At 43.4% G+C, this 18,276-nt stretch overlaps 1 protein-coding gene across 1 annotated transcript in view; it reads right to left on the minus strand.

The window, feature by feature from the left end:
- Positions 1-18,276, minus strand: part of LOC124805435 (odorant receptor Or2-like) — a 39,737-nt gene that overhangs the window by 12,259 nt on the left and 9,202 nt on the right. The window contains exons 2-3 of the mRNA XM_047265997.1: positions 14,650-14,749; positions 10,370-10,474 (exon numbers count right to left, since the gene is read on the minus strand). Coding sequence (XP_047121953.1) covers positions 10,370-10,474; positions 14,650-14,749 — 205 coding nt within the window. The remainder of the gene's footprint in view (positions 1-10,369; positions 10,475-14,649; positions 14,750-18,276) is intronic.

Below are 18,276 nucleotides of genomic sequence, written 5' to 3' on the forward strand. Positions count from 1 at the left end.
TTTGGTAAGTTTCCATTCCAGTCGCTCAGTGTTAAAAATACGATGGGTTACGGGGATTCCACCAAAATTCCAACAGAATTGCCAATCTGTTTTTGTGTGAGTTGTTAACCTTTTCTCATTCGAAGAAGCATCACCATTTATGAGTAAAGGCCACATTTCTCTTGGTGACTGGTTTAATTGTACTTCCTTTGTCACAATGTAATTTGCCAAACTCATCTCACATCAGCTATTCAGACAGAATTCCGAAACGGAGGGCCTCATTAATCAAGTAATTGGCAATCACAGAGCCAACAGCTTACGAAAAACATCGTAGTATCGGTTTGCAGTAACATAAAAGAAGAAATTTCACGTTTATTTTCATACTAGGAAGCTCTTGTTTCGCTAGCTGTCGATAACTCTTAAGAAATTACAGCCACTGGAGTGAAATAAATAAAAAAAGAAGTATAAGTAATTATATATCCCCATAGATAAGAAAGTTACGTATGTTTAATAATTGGCAAAACACTCTCCTCCTTGTGTGCTATCATTCGCCAAACTTTCGTTTCGATGTCTCGAGCGGTTTAGGAGATACGAGAGATGTTGCGAGTATTTCATTCTCGCGGGCGTGAGATCGGAAGTGAGCGCGCTACATGGGATTCATTTTCTCGAGATCGGAGGCAGTTAGAGACCTCCTCCCAAGTCTAAACAAAAAATCAGCATGTTAGCTGAATTTCATACGCAGCAACATATGGTGTAACACGCCCCAAACGCAAAATCATAGCGACCCCTAATTTTCGTTGCAAACTTTTTGAGTTTTGCGTAGTGTCCCACTAAAATGTGTACATCACAATAAGAATGGTCATTAGCAAGGTGATGGGCACTTCATCACGAAGCTGACATATAAACGCTACAAGTAAGGCAAAAATCATATATTTTCAGAGAATAGATTCTGTAAAATCGTTTGAGAAAGATAAGAGGTTGCCTGCGCTTCGGTTCAGTCAGCGTAGAGCGTCGCCAGTCGGCGCGTGCGAAGTATGGTGTACGCGTCGCAATATGCGCTGCACCCGCGCGACCCGTGCGGCACGTGCGTGTCGCGCTGTAGCCTAGTGTCACGTCACACGTGCTATACGCGACTCAATTTGCGCCCAGCCTTAGTGTGAGGGCGCCACAGTGGAACACGTGGTTCCAGCAGCCAATAGCGGCGCCTCCGGTAGAGTATTTAAGCGCCTTCCTCTCGTTCAGAAAGCCTTTTTTCCCCACTTCCCCTCTCTCTGCCCCCTTCTCTCCCCCGAGTCCTTTTGCATTTCCCTCCTCTGACTCCTCTCATTCCCTCTCGCGTCAGCCTTGCGCCTCTCCCCCTTTATTAGTCCTCTCCCTCCCTGGTTCCTCCCCCCTCCCCCTTTTTCGTTTATTTCTTTCCTCCCTCCTTGTTCCTCCTCCTCCTCCTCCTCCTCCTCCAGGTACCCCACCCCCCCCATCTGCCTTTGGCTCGAAAGTGTCATCTTTGTGCCGCCATTTTCGTGCAGTGTTTTCCAGTGAGTGTTTTACAGTGAGTGTTCCGTGTTGCGTTTTTTGGGAAGTGTTGCGAACAGCCATCATACTGTCGCTGGGTGTGCTTTCTGTCTCTTGCGAACAGAAACCAGACTGTCGCCATGTGTTTTTAATTGTGTGTGTACTATGTTACTTGTCTGCTTCCTGTGTCTTTTATTAACATTGCCAACCCCTTTTGCTTTCTGTTTTAACTTCCCGTATTTTTCCGCCATTTTACACTTTAAGTCACCGTTTTATCGCCTGTATTCTTGTTTCTTTTCTTCTTCCGTTTTTTAAAAAAAAGTCTGTAGGCTGTAGAGCAGCGTACTAAGCTGCTGCCAGCCCGCCCCCTTCGGGGGGAATTGAAAATCAATAAAGGAAGAAAAAAAAAGGTTCAGCCAGCGAGTGTAATCGTTGCGTGAGTCTCGACACATCGCCTCGACAACAGAGAATGTGTTTATCGTTCTTTGTTTTCATTAATTGTAGACGTCTTGGATTCTTCTTTAGGTTGTCTCTGTCACTCCGTTTCTTCTTGCGTGTTTCGTCGTAATGTCTCTCTCCACCGTCCGTCGTTGTTTCGTGTCCGTCATTTCCGTTCGTTTCTTTGTTCGCGGGCCGCTCTCCGTTTGGTCCCGCCGCGCTTTATCGGCCACCCCACGACCGTTCCGGTCGCGGTCACAACAGTTTACAACATAAAGTGGGGTTAAGAAATATGTTGATGTCTGTTAATATGTCACAATATCTTAAAATTTTATTTACAAAATGGCTCTGAGCACTATGCGACTTAACTTCTGAGGTCATAAGTCGCCTAGAACTAAGAAATAATTAAACCTAACTAACCTAAGGACATCACACACATCCATGCCCGAGGCAGGATTCGAACCTGCGACCGTAGCGGTCGCTCGGCTCCAGGCTGTAGTGCCTAGAACCGCACGGCCAATTTTATTTACAATGATGTAGTAATAAGATATATAGTAAATAAGTTGCACCTATTTCCAAGAGCGGAACGACACCAGTGTACGAGAACTACGGCTCCTGACAGACCGCTTTTGTTTGTTTACATCAGGTTTATTCTTGTGATGAACGTAGTTTAGTAGTATATTCCGATCAGAAGATGTATTTCAGATGCTTAACAGTTTATATTACTTTGATGTTGGTATTTGTTCTATACCTTTTGTTTATCTCCTTCTAGTTGTTAGATATAACATGACCAACGATATGTTTACCGTGTTCTACACCCCAAACAACTTCACTGTTCTCGTTATTCTTCTAGTTCAAATTCTAGAAAACGTAACACGCGATTCAACCTGAAGTAATACGATATGCGATACGATACGTTGTGTCACTCGAAATGCGACGCAGAATAAATCGGCATGGAAATATAGTGGAAGTGATAACACTGGTTCACACTTGGATGACATCAATAAAACGCCGAAACGCATATCTTCCCTACCCACTCGGAAAATATGGAGTGCCGATCCTTTCACAATAATTGTATTATACGATACATAAACTAAACTAAACTCCCTACGAAAGAGATCACATAGGTCCAACGGGACCGACGGGCCGCCATGTCATTCTCAGCCGATAGGCATCATTGCGTGCTGAGATGGAGGTGCATGTGGTCAACAAACCGCTTTCAGTTTGCGAGACCGGAACCGCTACGTTTCAATCAAGTAGCTCCTCGGTTGCCTTACAAGGGCTGAGTGCACCCCGCTTGTTAACAGCGCTGGGCAGACCCATCCAAGTGCTATCCCAGCCCGACAGAGCTTAACTGCGGCCATCTGATGGGAACCGGTGTTACCACTACGGCAAGGCCGTTGGATCATATGATACGTGGGGAGGGAAATTTCGATTCATCCTGTACGCCTGGTTTTCTTTCTTTTTTATTATTATTATTTTTAGTGGAGATGAAGCAAAGCTACATCCGTCTCTGCTAATAGTTTCTAACTAAAGAATTGAAATGTACTGTTTTTGGATTTGTGGTTGTTATCCGCTGTGCAGTCTTTCTCGTTCGATTTTCAGGAAACTATTAGCCAAAAAAAAAATGGATTATCGCGCATCTTACAGTCTGATGCCACAGCCTGATAAACAGCTGTTTTTTTCTTACTCTCATAGTTATTCTGATACTTCGAAATTTACTACAACACCATGCATATTTTGAAAACTTTACAGTGAAGAATGTAGTCGCTGGCCAGTTTATGTCTGGTGCGTCTTTTGCCATATATTTCTCTCAAGGAATATAGCTAACTTTTCGAATTTGTTTCTAACGGTGGAAGAAGAGAAAATCTCTATCAATTCTCGAGAAAATGCATGACATACATTGGAGGTCGACTGCGATGCGACTGGTACCTACGCATTGCACATGAAACTCATGTCACTGGGTGTGGCCCGCTGCCTCGTGTTCCTCTTTTCCGTTTCTTGCCGATAGAAACCGAATCTGGAAACGAAACCTTAATGAAATGGAAGGACACTGACAGCCGTCAGCTGATTATACTGACTGTATGTGATTTCAGCCTATGTTCCCTGTTTTCAGGAAGCTTTGTGTCAGGTATAAAAGACAACTGAAAGCAAAATTGCAGTTGCTTCTCGATGAGCAGCTGGTCGTCGCCGAGGAGAACATGTAGGGCTTTCCTTATCATCACGGGGTTCTTCCGTTTCTTGATGAACGTTATCCATCGCTACACTGAGTTCACCCACTGCCACACTATCCGTGCTAAATAATCTCTCTACAAATCCCGCAATGTTCCTTCTGCATACTCGTCAAACTTAATCATACAATACTCTACGAAGCTGCACTATTTTAGAAATTCAGTCCTAGCTTTATCAGTATGTAACTATTATCTATGTAGGTACCACAACGAATAAAGTGCCATACCAGGTAGTGTAACAAAAAATAAAATTTTCCTGTGGTGTTTTTTAGCCATTTACACACTTTCACCAACTTACCTCATTGTAATGATTGGCTCCACAGCAGCAGAAACAACAAGTCGAAGATTTGTGATCTGCTTTGTCAGACTAGCCGTTTTTAGTGAAAACAGTATGGATTCGTGAAATTTGTATTCATGTTGGGATAACGCACGCGAAACAGCATTTTAAAGGTGCGCCCACCACTACCTTTCTTTTTTAAGTTTCTTGAACTTCAAATAACGATAGGCCACAATAACGTCCTCTCAGAAGAGATCACGACTGCTACCCAAATGGTGCATTTCGGGGTGTAAAGTCGAGTTTTCCATTTTATGTGTGCACAAAGTTTTGACGCCCGACCCAGGTGCTGCGAACTTTTGCTCTTACGTGCACTGCCTGTATTCCAACCAGAGTGCAAAGTACGGCCCCGCGCCGCTGTTCATAGCTGCTCTGGACTCTCGATACCCACCACCCCCTTGATGCTCTTTCATTTTTCAGATCCCTTACTATCTTCTAAAACGCACGTTCTTTTAGCGTCTCCCAGCTCTGGTGGCTGTGATGGAAAGCAGGATTTTAGCAAGTTGTGTACCGGAACCCAAGCCTCGTTTAGATTCAGACATTCGCCCCTGCTTATTACAATATCCGCCATCTTTATTTCGAGAGACTCCTTAATTACTGTGCCGGCCGCGGTGGTCTCGCGGTTCTAGGCGCGCAGTCCGGAACCGCGCGACTGCTACGGTCGCAGGTTCGAATCCTGCCTCGGGCATGGATGTGTGTGATGTCCTTAGGTTAGTTAGGTTTAAGTAGTTCTAAGTCCTAGGGGACTGATGACCACAGATGTTAAGTCCCATAGTGCTCAGAGCCATTTTTTTCCTTAAGTACTGTATCCCAAAAACTTGGCGTTTGTACCAAGATGCTGGCTTCCACGTAAATTGTTCTGTACAACTTAGCGACGCTCTAGATAAAGAAACGTAATGTACTGACTACTAGGTGCAAATGAATGAAACTGCTGTAGCACTTTGTCAACCGATTTTCAGACATGCACAGGAAGTTGGACGTCAGAAGGCTTGAGGCCAGAGTGACTAAGCACCAAATGGGGCTGTCCCGGCAACATGACACACATAAAGGAACGGCAGAAGACAGCGTGTGTGTGTGTGTGTGTGTGTGTTTGTGTGTGTGTGTGTGTGTGTGTGTGATAAAATGGTTCAAATGGCTCTGAGCACTATGAGACTTAACTTCTGCGGTCATCAGTCCCCTAGAACTTAGAACAACTTAAACCTAACTAACCTAAGGACATCACACACATCCATGCCCGAGGCGGGATTCGAACATGCGACCGTAGCGGTCGCGCGGTTCCAGACTGTAGCGCCTAGAACCGCTCGGCCACTTCGGCCGGCGTGTGTGTGTGTGTGTGTGTGTGTGTGTGTGTGTGTGTGTGTGTGTGTGTGTGTAGCAGCTAGAACTTAAACTACTTGACAAAGACGCTACCACTAGACAGCTTATTCCTTAATAAGCTTCTAATCGGAGAAACAGAATCCTTATTTTTGAAAATATTGTGTTTCCTCTTGCTCGGATCATGGAATATCAGAAGTTTGAACGCATTTTTATATGAAACGTAACAGGAAAGGTAGAAAATCTCAAAATGGAAATGGAAAGGCTCAATCTAGATACAGTGGGCGTCAGTGGAATGGAAAGAAGATGGATTTCTGTTCAGATGAATATGGGGTAATATCAACAGTAACCGAAAGTGGTATAACGAGAACAGGATTCTTTATGAGTAGGTAACTACAGTGAACAGTTCAGTGACAAGGTTCGTCTCATCAGATTCGACAGAAAGCCAATACCGATAACGTCAGTTCCGGTATACATACTGAAGTCGCATGAAAAAGATGAAGATACAGAGAAAATATATGAGATATTGGACAAGTAGTTCAGTGTGTAAATGGAGATGAACATCTAACAATTATGGGGGACTGGGACGCTGTTGAAGGGAAAAAGAAGGTAAGCTTGCGGGAGAATACAGTCTAGGCAGTAGGAATGAGAGACGACAGACATTGAGTTCTGCAATAAAAGTCAGATGGTAATTGCGAACACTTTCCTCTCGAATCACAAGAGTAGGACGTATACGTGGAAAAGACCAGAGACACGTCTAGATTCCAGATGGACCACATCATGCTCAGGCAGAGATTACGAAGTCAGATACTGGATTTTAAAGCATATCCAGGAGCAGATTTAGACTCGTACCATAAATTAGTAATAATGAAGAACAGACTGTAGTTTAAGAGAATCGTACGTAAGAATGAATGTGGATATTGAAATACGCCTTTGATGTTCGCTAAGGATGTGGATACTGCGGTAACGAACGTAACAGTATGCAGCTCAGTTTAAGGCGTGACATTTACCAAAAGGGCAATCATAGAAGTTAGACGCTCTGACATGCGCATGAGGAAGGTAACTCCAACCAGAGAACGGGATAACAGAAGAAATACTTCATTTAATCGAAGAAACGCGAAGTACAAAAATGTTCAGGAGAAAACGGGAACAGAGCAATATAAATCACTCAGGAAGGAAATTGGGCAACCAAAGTGAAATGGTTGCAGGGAAAATGTGAAGAAATCGAAAAAGAAATAATCGTCGGAATAATTACTCAGCACATAGAAAAGCGAAAACAATCTTCCGTTCAATTAAAAGAAAGGGTCGTAACAGAGCGTGCAAAGGAAATTTCACTGGTAAATTCAGAAGAAAGAGTGGATAGGTGAAAAGAGTACATTGAAGGCCTGTATGAGAGGGAAGAGTTGACAAAAGAACGGGAACACGTAGCAGACCCACTATACGAGTCAGAATTTAAAAGAGATCCCGAAGATTTTAGATCAAATAAAGCAGAAGAGATCCCGAAGATTTTAGATCAAATAAAGCAGAAGGAATAGATAACATTCTATCGGAATTTCATTGGAGGAATTTGGACCAAACGACTATTCAAGCTGGCGTCTAGAGTCTATGACACTGGAGACGTACCATCACACTTTTGGAAAGATATCATCCGCAATATCGGACAGCAAGAGCGCATAGGTGTGAAGACAACCGTACAAGTACAGTCACCTTAACATCTCATGCTTCCAAGTTGTTGGCAACAGTGACATGCTGAAGGATGGAAAAGAAAACTAAAGATCTGTTACCAGACTATCAGTTTGGCTTTAGGACAGGTAAACGCGCCAGAGAGGCATTCCTGGCTTTGTGTTTCATAATGGGAACAAGACTGAAGAAAAATCAAGGTACACTCGTAAGATCTGTTAATCTAGAGAAAGAGTTCGACAGTATGAAATGGTGGAAGACATTCGAAATTCTTAGAACAATAGGAGTAAGATGTACGGAAAGACGGGTGACATACAACTTGTAAAAGAACCAACAGGGAACAATAAGACTGGATGACCAAAAACGAAGTGCTGTAAAGGATGTAAGACAGGGATGCAGTCTTTCGCCTCTGCTGTTCAACCCATACATCGAGAAGCAATGGCGGAACTATAAAGAAAGGTTCATGGTTAGGATTAAATTTTGGAGGGTGAAATGGTATCAATGATAAGATTCTCTGGTGGTATTTCAATCCTCAGTGAAAGTAAAGCGGTCTTACAGGATCTACTGAATCAAGTAAACTGATCACAACTAATGAGTACAGAATATGGATTGCGAATAAACCGAAACAAGTCAAAGGGGAAATGAGAATAGCGAGAAACGTAAAACCAGATTTGGTAGCCTATAGTAGGCGAAGTTAAGGAATTCTGCTATCTTGTAAGAAAAATAAGCCATGACGGATAAAACATGGATGGTACAAAAAGCAGATCAGCGCAGGCAAGGAGGGCAATTCTGGCCAAGAGAAGTTCAGTGGCACCTAACATAGACATTATTGAGGAAAATATTTCTGAGAATGTCCATAATGAACATAGCATTGTCTCGTAATGCATAATGGTAAAACCGGACCAGAAGGGGATAGAAGCATTTGAAATGTGTTGCTAGAGAAGAATACTGAAAATCAAGTAGGCTTGTAAGAGAAGGAGTGATGAGGTTCTTCCCAGAATCGGCGAAGAACAGAGCACACAGGAAACATTTACAAGAAGAAGGGACAGGGTGATACGAGATGTTGTGGAACGAGGGAATAACGTCCATGGTACAAGAGAGAATTGTAGAGGGTAAAAACTGTAGAGGAAGACAGGGATTGGAATATATGCAGCAAATACACCACTGGACATTAATATTGCTACACCACGAAGAAATGTAGATGATAAACGGGTATTCATTGGACAAATATATTATACTAGAACTGATATATGATTACATTTTCACACAATTAGGATCTATAGATCCTGAGAAATCAGTACACAGAACAACCACCTCTGGCCATAATAACGGCCTTAATACGCCTGGGCATTGAGTCAAACAGAGCTTGGATGGCGCGTACAGGTACAGCTGCTCATGCAACTTCAACACGATACCACAGTTCATCAACAGCAGTGACTGGCGTATTGTGACTAGCAAATTGCTCGGCCACCATTGACCAGATGCTTTCAATTGGTGATAGATCTGGAGAATGTGCAGACAAGGCCAGCAGTCGAACATTTTCTGCATCCAGAAAGGCCCGTACAGGTCGTGCATTATCCTGCTGAAATGTAGGGTTTCGCGGGGATCGAATGAAGGGTAGAGTCACGGGTCGTAACACATCGGAAATATAACGTCCACTGTTCAAAGTGCCGTCAATGTGAATAAGAGTTGACCGAGACGTGTAACCAATAGCACCCCATACTATCACGCCAGGTGATACGCCAGTATGGCGATGACGAATACACGCTTCCAATGTGCGTTCACCGCGATGTCGCCAAACACCGAAGCGACCATCATGATGCTGTAAACAGAACCTGGATTCATCCGAAACATTGACGTTTTGCCATTCGTGCACCCAGGTTCGTCGTTGAGTACACCATCGCAGGCGCTTCTGTGTGTGATGCAGCGTCAAAGGTAACCGAAGCCATGGCCTCCGAGCTGATAGTCCATGCTGCTGCAAACGTCGTCGAACTGTTCGTGTCGTGCAGTTGGTTGTTGTCTTGCAAACGTCCCCATCTGTTGACTCAGGGATCGAGACGTAGCTGCACGATCCGTTAGAGCCAGATGCCTGTCATCTCGACTGCTAGTGATACGAGGCCGTTGGGATCCAGAACGGCGTTCCGTACTACCCTCCTAAACCCACCGATTCCATATTCTGCTAACAGTCATTGGATCTCGACCAACGCGAGCAGCTATGTCACGATACGATAAACCGCAATCGCTGTAGGCTACGTCCTTTATCAAAGTCGGAAACGTGATGGTATGCATTTCTCCTCCTTACACGAGGCATCACAACAACGTTTCACTAGGCAACGCCGGTCAACTGATGTTTGTGTATGAGAAATCGGTTGGAAATTTTCCTTGTGTGAACACGTTGTAGGTGCCGCCATCGGCGCCAACCTTGTTTGAAATCTCTGAAAAGCTTATCATTTGCATATCGTAGCATCTTCTTCTTGTCGATTAAATTTCACGTCTGCAGCACATTATCTTTGTCGTGTAGAAATTTTAATGGCCAGTAGAGTAATTGAGAACGAAGTTTACAAGTGCTACTCTGAGATGAAGACATTGAAGCACGAGAGGAATTCCGTGAGGGGCCGCATGAAATCAGCCATACACTTTTTCGCTAATCACAACTTTACTATAGTAATTAGATCTGATAAGTAGCTTAACAATTAGCGGCATCTTACAGCTAACTAGTGTGCAGAACAGAACTAAATACTGGCCAAAGACTTCACTTAGCATCGTTTTACGATGTCGCGCATGATATTCACTGCGGTGTAGCAGTGCTGTTAATTTGCACCTAAGTCATACTTTTTCTTCCTTTATTTTGTAAAATGTTATTCGACAGCAACTTACATACCTGATCGATGATATTGTGCGCGTACCAGCAATACATGAACACTTCGTATATCATGAACGACATGTACACTGACACCCGTAGAACTGTTCCGATGTTATCGATATTCTGGAACAGAAAAGGCAACCTTTTATCACACGATATCATGAGTGAAATTATAAATGGGTTCCATGATGTTTTGCATGCAGTTCCACACAGGTTAATTACATACATAACAGTATAAGTAAGAAATAGGCCATTATACCTCTGCATATTAAATTGGTCTATATCACTTTTTAAAACATGTTTGTCGTTTTCAATTCAAGCGTACTACCTCCATTTTTTTTTTCACTTCTTCCCTTGCATTGTTACACTCTCATGCATATGTACAGGGTTCATGCCTTATGATCGTGTACACACTAAATTCAAGTGCTGTTGAATGATGTGAAATGAGATTTCTGCCAGTCTTAAGACTGTATTATTAAGGTGACTATTATAGTCTGATTAAAGGTGCTGAAATTTGAAATACATCAACGAAACTTCCCAGGGCCAAAATACCTCAAGTACCGCTACGTCTTACCGACACTGCAGTCTCATTTCGAAATGAAGTTCCCTGTTGTAGAATAAGATGAGTGTCACTCTTCAGAAGGCTGATCGATTTACGGCTGTACAACAGTGCATGTTTTTATGACGAGCAACTTTCTAGAATAAAATTTCTGTAGTAGTTCAAGTACTGCCCTTTGTCAAAGATGCAGCCAGTTTTCTAGAAACGTCCAGCCGCAAAACATCAACTGACGTCAGAGCGAGAGACCTGTCAAATGCCATTGAAAGCAGTGTGCCAAAATTAGCCTGAGCCAGGAAGAACACGTATTTTCTTACTAATTTCCGATTCCCGTCCTACAACTGAACTGGCTCGGTATAGGAGCTTTTCGGTAAACTACGGAACTTCGAATGAATTGAATATACACAGCTCAGCCACAATAACGTGACCACCTGTCAAAAGCGTGAATAACGCCCTTTCGAGGAACGGATGTTCAGGAAGAGAGTCGGTGAGTTTCTGGAACGTACTGGCAGACATGTGGACCTATGCGGACTCTAATGCCGTCTCCAGCTGCGCTAGATTTCGCTGTTGAGTGTCCATGGGGCGACCCGATCCAGGTGGTCCCACAGGTTCCCGACTGGGTATAAATACGGGGAGTTTGGTGGCCTGTGGAGTATGGTAAACTCATACTGGTCCCCTTCGACCCAGGCACATACTCGTACACTTTGAACTATGACACATGTTGCGTTGTCCTGCCTGTAAATGCCATCGTAGTGAGGAAAAAACAAACTGTATATCGGGGTGGACGTGGTCCCTAAGGGTATATGCATACTTGTCTTCATCCATTGTGCCTTCCACAATGACCACATGACCCAGGTATTTCCACGAGAACATCCCCCAGACCATAACGCTTCTTGCTCCGGTCTGGACCTTTCAGAAGATTGTGACAGTTCCGTATACGCCAGCAGCCATTTGTCCGATGGTGCATAGTGTGAGTCACGTGAAATGATCACCTGTCACCACTCAGTTGATGTCCAGTTCCGATACTGGCTTACAAATACCAGCCTACGACACCGACGAACAGCAGTCACCTTGGGTTCATGAAGCAGGTGCCTGAAGCGAAAGCCCATACACATATATGTTAGTTGAACGGCCATTGAGGAGATATTTCTGGTACCTCGTTAGTTCATCTGAGCAATCAGTTGCTCAATAGCTACACGTCCATTCACAAGAACACATTTCGACAGCCGTCGTTCACCCTTGTCGTCAGTGGTGCACCATATTTACCTCTGTACCAGATTTTGATAGCGCAGTACGGTATATAGTCTAGCCACGGTGGCATAAGAACAGTTTATACATACAGCTGGTTCACAAATGCTACCAAACTTCTCGCTAAAGCCGGTGATCATGTTCTTTCAGAGGTCACGTAAATCACTCCGTTTTTGCATTACGGCAACGACTGCACTGTTTTCCGCGTCCCCACGACACGCTTTATATACCGTGCACTGCTCGCGCCGCCACATGCTTTCCGTGGTTGGTTATTGCACGTCGATGTCGAACATACCGGGTGGTAACGTTAATATGACTTGACCGTTACTAATATTACTGAAACTTAATGACGTAAAAATACAAGAAGAATTGTAGTGATAACATATGACATACAAGCTTTTATTGAAAGACATGAATAGCCTATTGTCATAACAGCAATCGGTACCAACAGACTGTCAGTTCAGACTCGCAAAAATGCAAAAATATCTCGCTTGCATCATCAGGTCATACTTATTCCATTTCTATGCACGCCATAAATGTAGTTTGTGCCGCTAATTTTGATCGTTTAAACTTGCCCTTTAACTTCTGCCACAGTCAGTTATTCTCGAATAAAAAGAGCACAAATTTATAAAGTCAAATACACATCACACGAGTTCATTTGTTCAGTGCTTTGTACGCATCCAAGGCACGCCGTTATCGACAATGGTTCTTAATCAGCCATAATAGATCCAAGGAACAATTTAGCTGCAGAAACGAGCACTGTATATAGGGCGACTTTTCCTTGAGTGTCTAACAGTAGCCTTCACAAGTTTCAGGCGAAACTTCATCTTCCGTATATTTTCAGTCCAAAGTATGAGTCAATTATTGACGTTCAGAGCGTTCTGTGTATAGGAGCAGCCTCTGTAAACCCTTCTGTGGCTCTGAAAGGCTGACGCAAGAGGATGTAGAAAGAGGCACGCATCTAGCTGACCACGAGGAAAGGTATGCTGCACTCGCTCGACTCTGTTCGCCATGGAGCGCCGTACGACTAAACCCATGGAAATACATATTTCCAGAGTAACAACCATCTTTCGCTTTGTTCAGGAGCAAAACATTAGGAGCAATTTGCGAACAATATGCCTTGTATACACGAAACAGCTCCATGGTATTTTCTTAACGCGATCCTTTAACATATGAAATAAAGGGTGACAATTATTGAAATATATAAAATAAATTCGTCATAACTACTGTGCGGTTTGTTTAGGACAAACAAACGGCACGGCTGTCCGCGGGGCAGGATGGGAATTGGTGTACACATATGCTTCGGTTTGGCGACGAAGCCCACTTTCATTCGTATGGGTTCGTCAAGAAGAAAAACTGACGCATTTGGGGGCCTGAGATTCCGCATTTCGCGATCGAGAAGTCTCTTCACCCTCAACGGGTGACTGTGTGGTGAGCAACGTCCAGCCACAGAAAACTCGCTGCGATGTTCCTTGATGGCACGCTGACTACCGAACGGTATGTGAAGGTTTTGGAAAATGATTTTATCCCCATTATCGAAATCTACCCTGATTTCGACAAGAAGTGATTCATGCAAGACGGAGCTCCACCTCATCGAAGCAGGAGAGTGGTTGATGTCCTGGAGGAACACTTAGGAGACCACATTCTCGCTCTGGGATACCCAGAATCCACTAGGATGGGCCTCGGTTGGCCGCCATATTCTCCGGATCGGAACTCATGCGCCTCCATTTTGTGGGGCTATATTAAAGACGAGGTGTACAGCATTGACCCCAAAACCACTGCTGAGCCGAAAACAGCAATTCTGGAGGTCGTCGATAGGATCGATCTTCCTACATTTCAGGGTGTCATGCAGAATTTAACTATTCGTCTGCAGCACGTCGTCGCCAATGATGGAAGACGTATCGAAGATGGCATAACTTAATGTAGTTTGTAACTAATTTACGTTCTTTTTCATATAGTTCAATAACTGTCACATTGAATTTACCTTGCGAGCTTCGTAAAAGTATATGCAGTTTCCTTACATATTGGTTTGCCGAAAAAGTGGTTCGTATCTTTTCGATTCTTTTCGGATTTATTTCTAAATTTCTGTACACATCGAAAAGACATGCTGTATACGGTGTCAAACATGTGTTACGTGAAACTTCTTGGCAGATTCAAACTGTGTGCCGGACCGAGACTCGGACTCGGGACCTTTGCATTTTGCGGACAAGTTTGGAAGGTAGGAGACGAGGTACTTGCGGAAGTAAAGCTATGAGGACGGGGCGTGAGTTGTGTATGGGTAGCTCAGTTGGTAGAGCACTTGCCGGCGAAAGACAAAGGTCCCGAGTTTGAGTCTCGGTCCGGCACACAGTTTTAATCTGCCAGGAAGTTTCATATCAGCGCACACTCCGCTGCAGAGTGAAAATCTCATTCTGGAATGTATTATGTGGACCATTACTTCAGGGCATTCATCTTTAATTTTCCAGAAGATAACTTTAAATCTTCAAACACTTACTGTGGCGAACTGAAATAACGTCACACAGATAATAAGAGTGGCGCCCATAACTTGAGTCAGAATCATAGATGTAAGGAGTTCTTCCACGTCTGCAACCAACCTGCAACAGGAAACTAGTAATTTAGAAAGTGCACACTGATTTCACAGTTTTAGACAGAAACTTAATCATTATGTACAACATGGCAGGCCATCGTAAACATGTGTGCAAAGAATCTCTCAAAGCCACAGCGTCCAGATCATAAGGACGGTAGAAGATCTTAAACGGAGCAGTTTGCTGCCAGGAACCGATCGTTATAAATGAATACCTCAGGTGCTGCGAGATTTTAATAGAGTTATGAATCGCTAAACGCCGGTTACAAGATAAATCAGCCTAATCTAAAAGCCGTAAATTCAACTAAATACCTAGGTATTAAAATTACGAACAACTTCAATTGGAAGGAACACATAGAAAATGTTGTGGGGAAAGCTAACCAAAGACTGCGTTTCATTGGTAGGACACTTAAAAAATGTAACAGACCTGCTAAGGAGACTGCCAACAGTACGTTTCTCCGTCCTCTTTTAGAATACTGCTGCGCGGTGTGGGATCCATACCAGATAGGACCGACGGAGTGCCTCGAAAAAGTTCAAAGAAAGGCAGCACGTTTTGTATTATGGCGAAATATGGGAGAAAGTGTCACAGGATTTGGGCTGGACATCATTAAAGGAAAGGCGTTTTTCGCTGCGACGGAATCTTCTTACGAAATTCTAATCACCAACTTTGTTCCTCCGAATGCAAAAATATTTTGTTGACGCCGACCTACATAGGAAGGAACGATCACCAAGATAAAATAAGAGAAATCAGAGCTCGTACAGAAAGATATAGGTGTTCATTACTTCCGTGCGCTATACGACATTGGAATAATGGAGAATTGTGGAAGTGGTTCGATGAACCCTCTGCCAGGCACTTAAATGTGATTTGCAGAGTATCGATGTAGATGTAGATGTAGATGCAGACGCATGTTTGTAAACTGTTTATGTTTCACAAAAGAAAATTTTTCCGGGTCAGTGCTGGTGGCGCTAGCTTGAAAAACAATTCATAATCGGCTGTGATGCGGCAACAGTGAAGTTTACCGTTGTTTACAGTTCATTAGAAGATGCTGAAGATGGAGCATTACTTGTTACAGAAACTTACACACGCGTATTTAACGTATGCTGCTTAAAGACTTAACATCTGAAGAGCCACGCGGAAGAGCAAATAAAAATTTCTCACCAGTCATCATATCTAGTGAAAAAACTTTTCAACAAATAGCTTCGTTGAAGCTGCCAAACCTTCATAGCAAAAATCTGTTCACACAATAGAGCTTGTGGAAATGGTGTTGGATAGTGTGCGAGAAGATCCATCAACAAGCAGTAGTTAGACCCCTGTATCACAACAAACACCAGGGCCTATACCGCAAACTCCCCCCCCCCCCCCCGCCCCCGCCCCCGCCACCGCACCCCGGCATGAACCATGGACCTTGCCATTGGTGGGGAGGCTTGCGTGCCTCAGAGATGAAGAGATAGCCGTACCGTATGTGCAACCACGGTGGAGGAGTACCTGTTGAGAGGCCAGAGAAACGTGTGGTTCCTGAAGAGGGGCATGAGCCTTTTCAGTAGTTGCAAGGGGAACAGCATGGATGATTAACTGATCTGGCCTTGTAATGTCAACCAAAACGGTCTTGCTATGCTGGTACTGCAAACGGCTAAAACCAAGGGGAAAATAAAGATGTAATTTTTCCAGATGGCATGCAGCGCTACTGTATCGTTAAATGATGATGGCACTCTCTTGAGTAAGACATTCGGAATGTAAAATAGTCACTCATCCGGGTGGCCGGGGAGGAGTACTCAGGAGGACGTCGTTACCAGGAGAAACAAAACTGGCGTTCCTCGGATCGGAGGGTGGGATGTCATATCCATTCATCAGGCAGGTGAGTTACAAAATTTACAAAAGTAAGTGGATAGGTTGAAGTTAGATATAGTGGGAATTAGTGAAGTTCGATGGCAAGAGGAACAAGACTTTCGGTCAGGTGAATACAAGTTTGTAAACACAAAATCAAATAGGGGTAATGCAGGAGTAGGTTTAATAATGAACAAAAAATAGGAACGCGAATAAGCTATTATGAACAGTATAGTGAACGCATTACTGTAGCCAAGATAGACACGAAGCCCACCCCCCACCATAGTAGCACAAGTTCATATGCCAACTAGCTCCTCAGACGAAGAGGAAACTGAGGAAATACAAGAAATTTTTCAGATAATTAAGGGAGAACAAAATATGATGCTCATGGGGGCCTGGAATTCGATAGTAGGAGAGAGAAGAGAAGGAAAAGTAGTAGGTGAATATGGACTGGGGGAAAGTAATCAAAGAAGAAGCCGCCTGGTAGAATTTTAGGCAGAACATACTTTGATCATACCTAACAATTGATTTACGAATCATGGAAGGAGGTTGTATACGTGGAGGAGACCTGGAGACACAAGACGGTTTTGGACTCTGAAGACAATTTACCAGTTAAGAATTTCAGATTAAAGTTCCAGAAATTCCAAAAAGCATGAATTTACGAAGATAGGACTGGGTAATCTGAAACAACCAGAGGTTGTAGAGAGTTTCAGAGGCAGCATTAGGGAACGATTGGCAAGAAAAGCGGAAAGGAATACAGTGGAAGAAGGATCGGTAGCTTTGAGGGATGAAATGGTGAACGCAACAAAGGATCAAGTAGGTAAAAAGACGAGGGCTAGTAAAAATTCTTGTGTAACAAAGGAGATATTGAATTTAATTGATAAAAGGAGAAAATATAAAATTCTGTACATGAAGCGGGCGAAAGGGAGTAAAAACGTCTAAAAAGTGAGATCGATAGGAAGTGCAAAATGGCTAAGCAAAACGGCTAGGTGACAAATGTAAAGATGTAGAAGTAGAGATCACTTGGGATAAGACAGATGCTGCCCACAGGAAAATTAAAGAGACCTTTGGTGAAAAGAGAACCACTTCTACGAACATCAAGAGCTCAGATGGAAAACCAGTCCTAAGCAAAGAAGGGATAGCAGCAAAGTAGAAGGGGTATATAGAGGGACTATACAAGGAAGAAGTCCTTGAAGGCATATTATGGAAATGGAAGAGGACGTAGATGAAGATGAGATGGGAGATATGATAATGTGCGAAGAATTTCACATAGCTCTGAATGACGTACGTCGAAACAAGGCCCTAGGAGTAGACAACATTCCGTCACAGCTACTGATAGCCTTGGGAGAGCCAGCCACGACAAAACTCTACCATCTTGTGAGCAAGATGTATGAGACAGGTGAAATATCCTAAGACTTCAAGAATAATATAACAACGCCAATTCCAAAGAAAGCAGGTGCTGGCAGGTGTGGAAATTACTAAATAATCAGTTTAATGACCACGGTTGCAAAATACTAACATGAATCCTTTACAGAAGAATGGAAAACGTGGGGGAAGCCAACCTCGGGGCTGACCAGTTTGGATTATGGAGAAATGTAGGAAAACGCGAGGCAATACTGGCCCTACGATATCTCATAAAAGGTAGGTTAAGGAAATACTAACCTACACTTGTAGCATTTGTAGGCTTAGAGAAAGCTTTTGACAGTGTTGGC

The sequence above is a fragment of the Schistocerca piceifrons genome, chromosome 7, assembly GCF_021461385.2.
Source record: "Schistocerca piceifrons isolate TAMUIC-IGC-003096 chromosome 7, iqSchPice1.1, whole genome shotgun sequence".
Lineage (NCBI taxonomy): Eukaryota > Metazoa > Arthropoda > Insecta > Orthoptera > Acrididae > Schistocerca > Schistocerca piceifrons.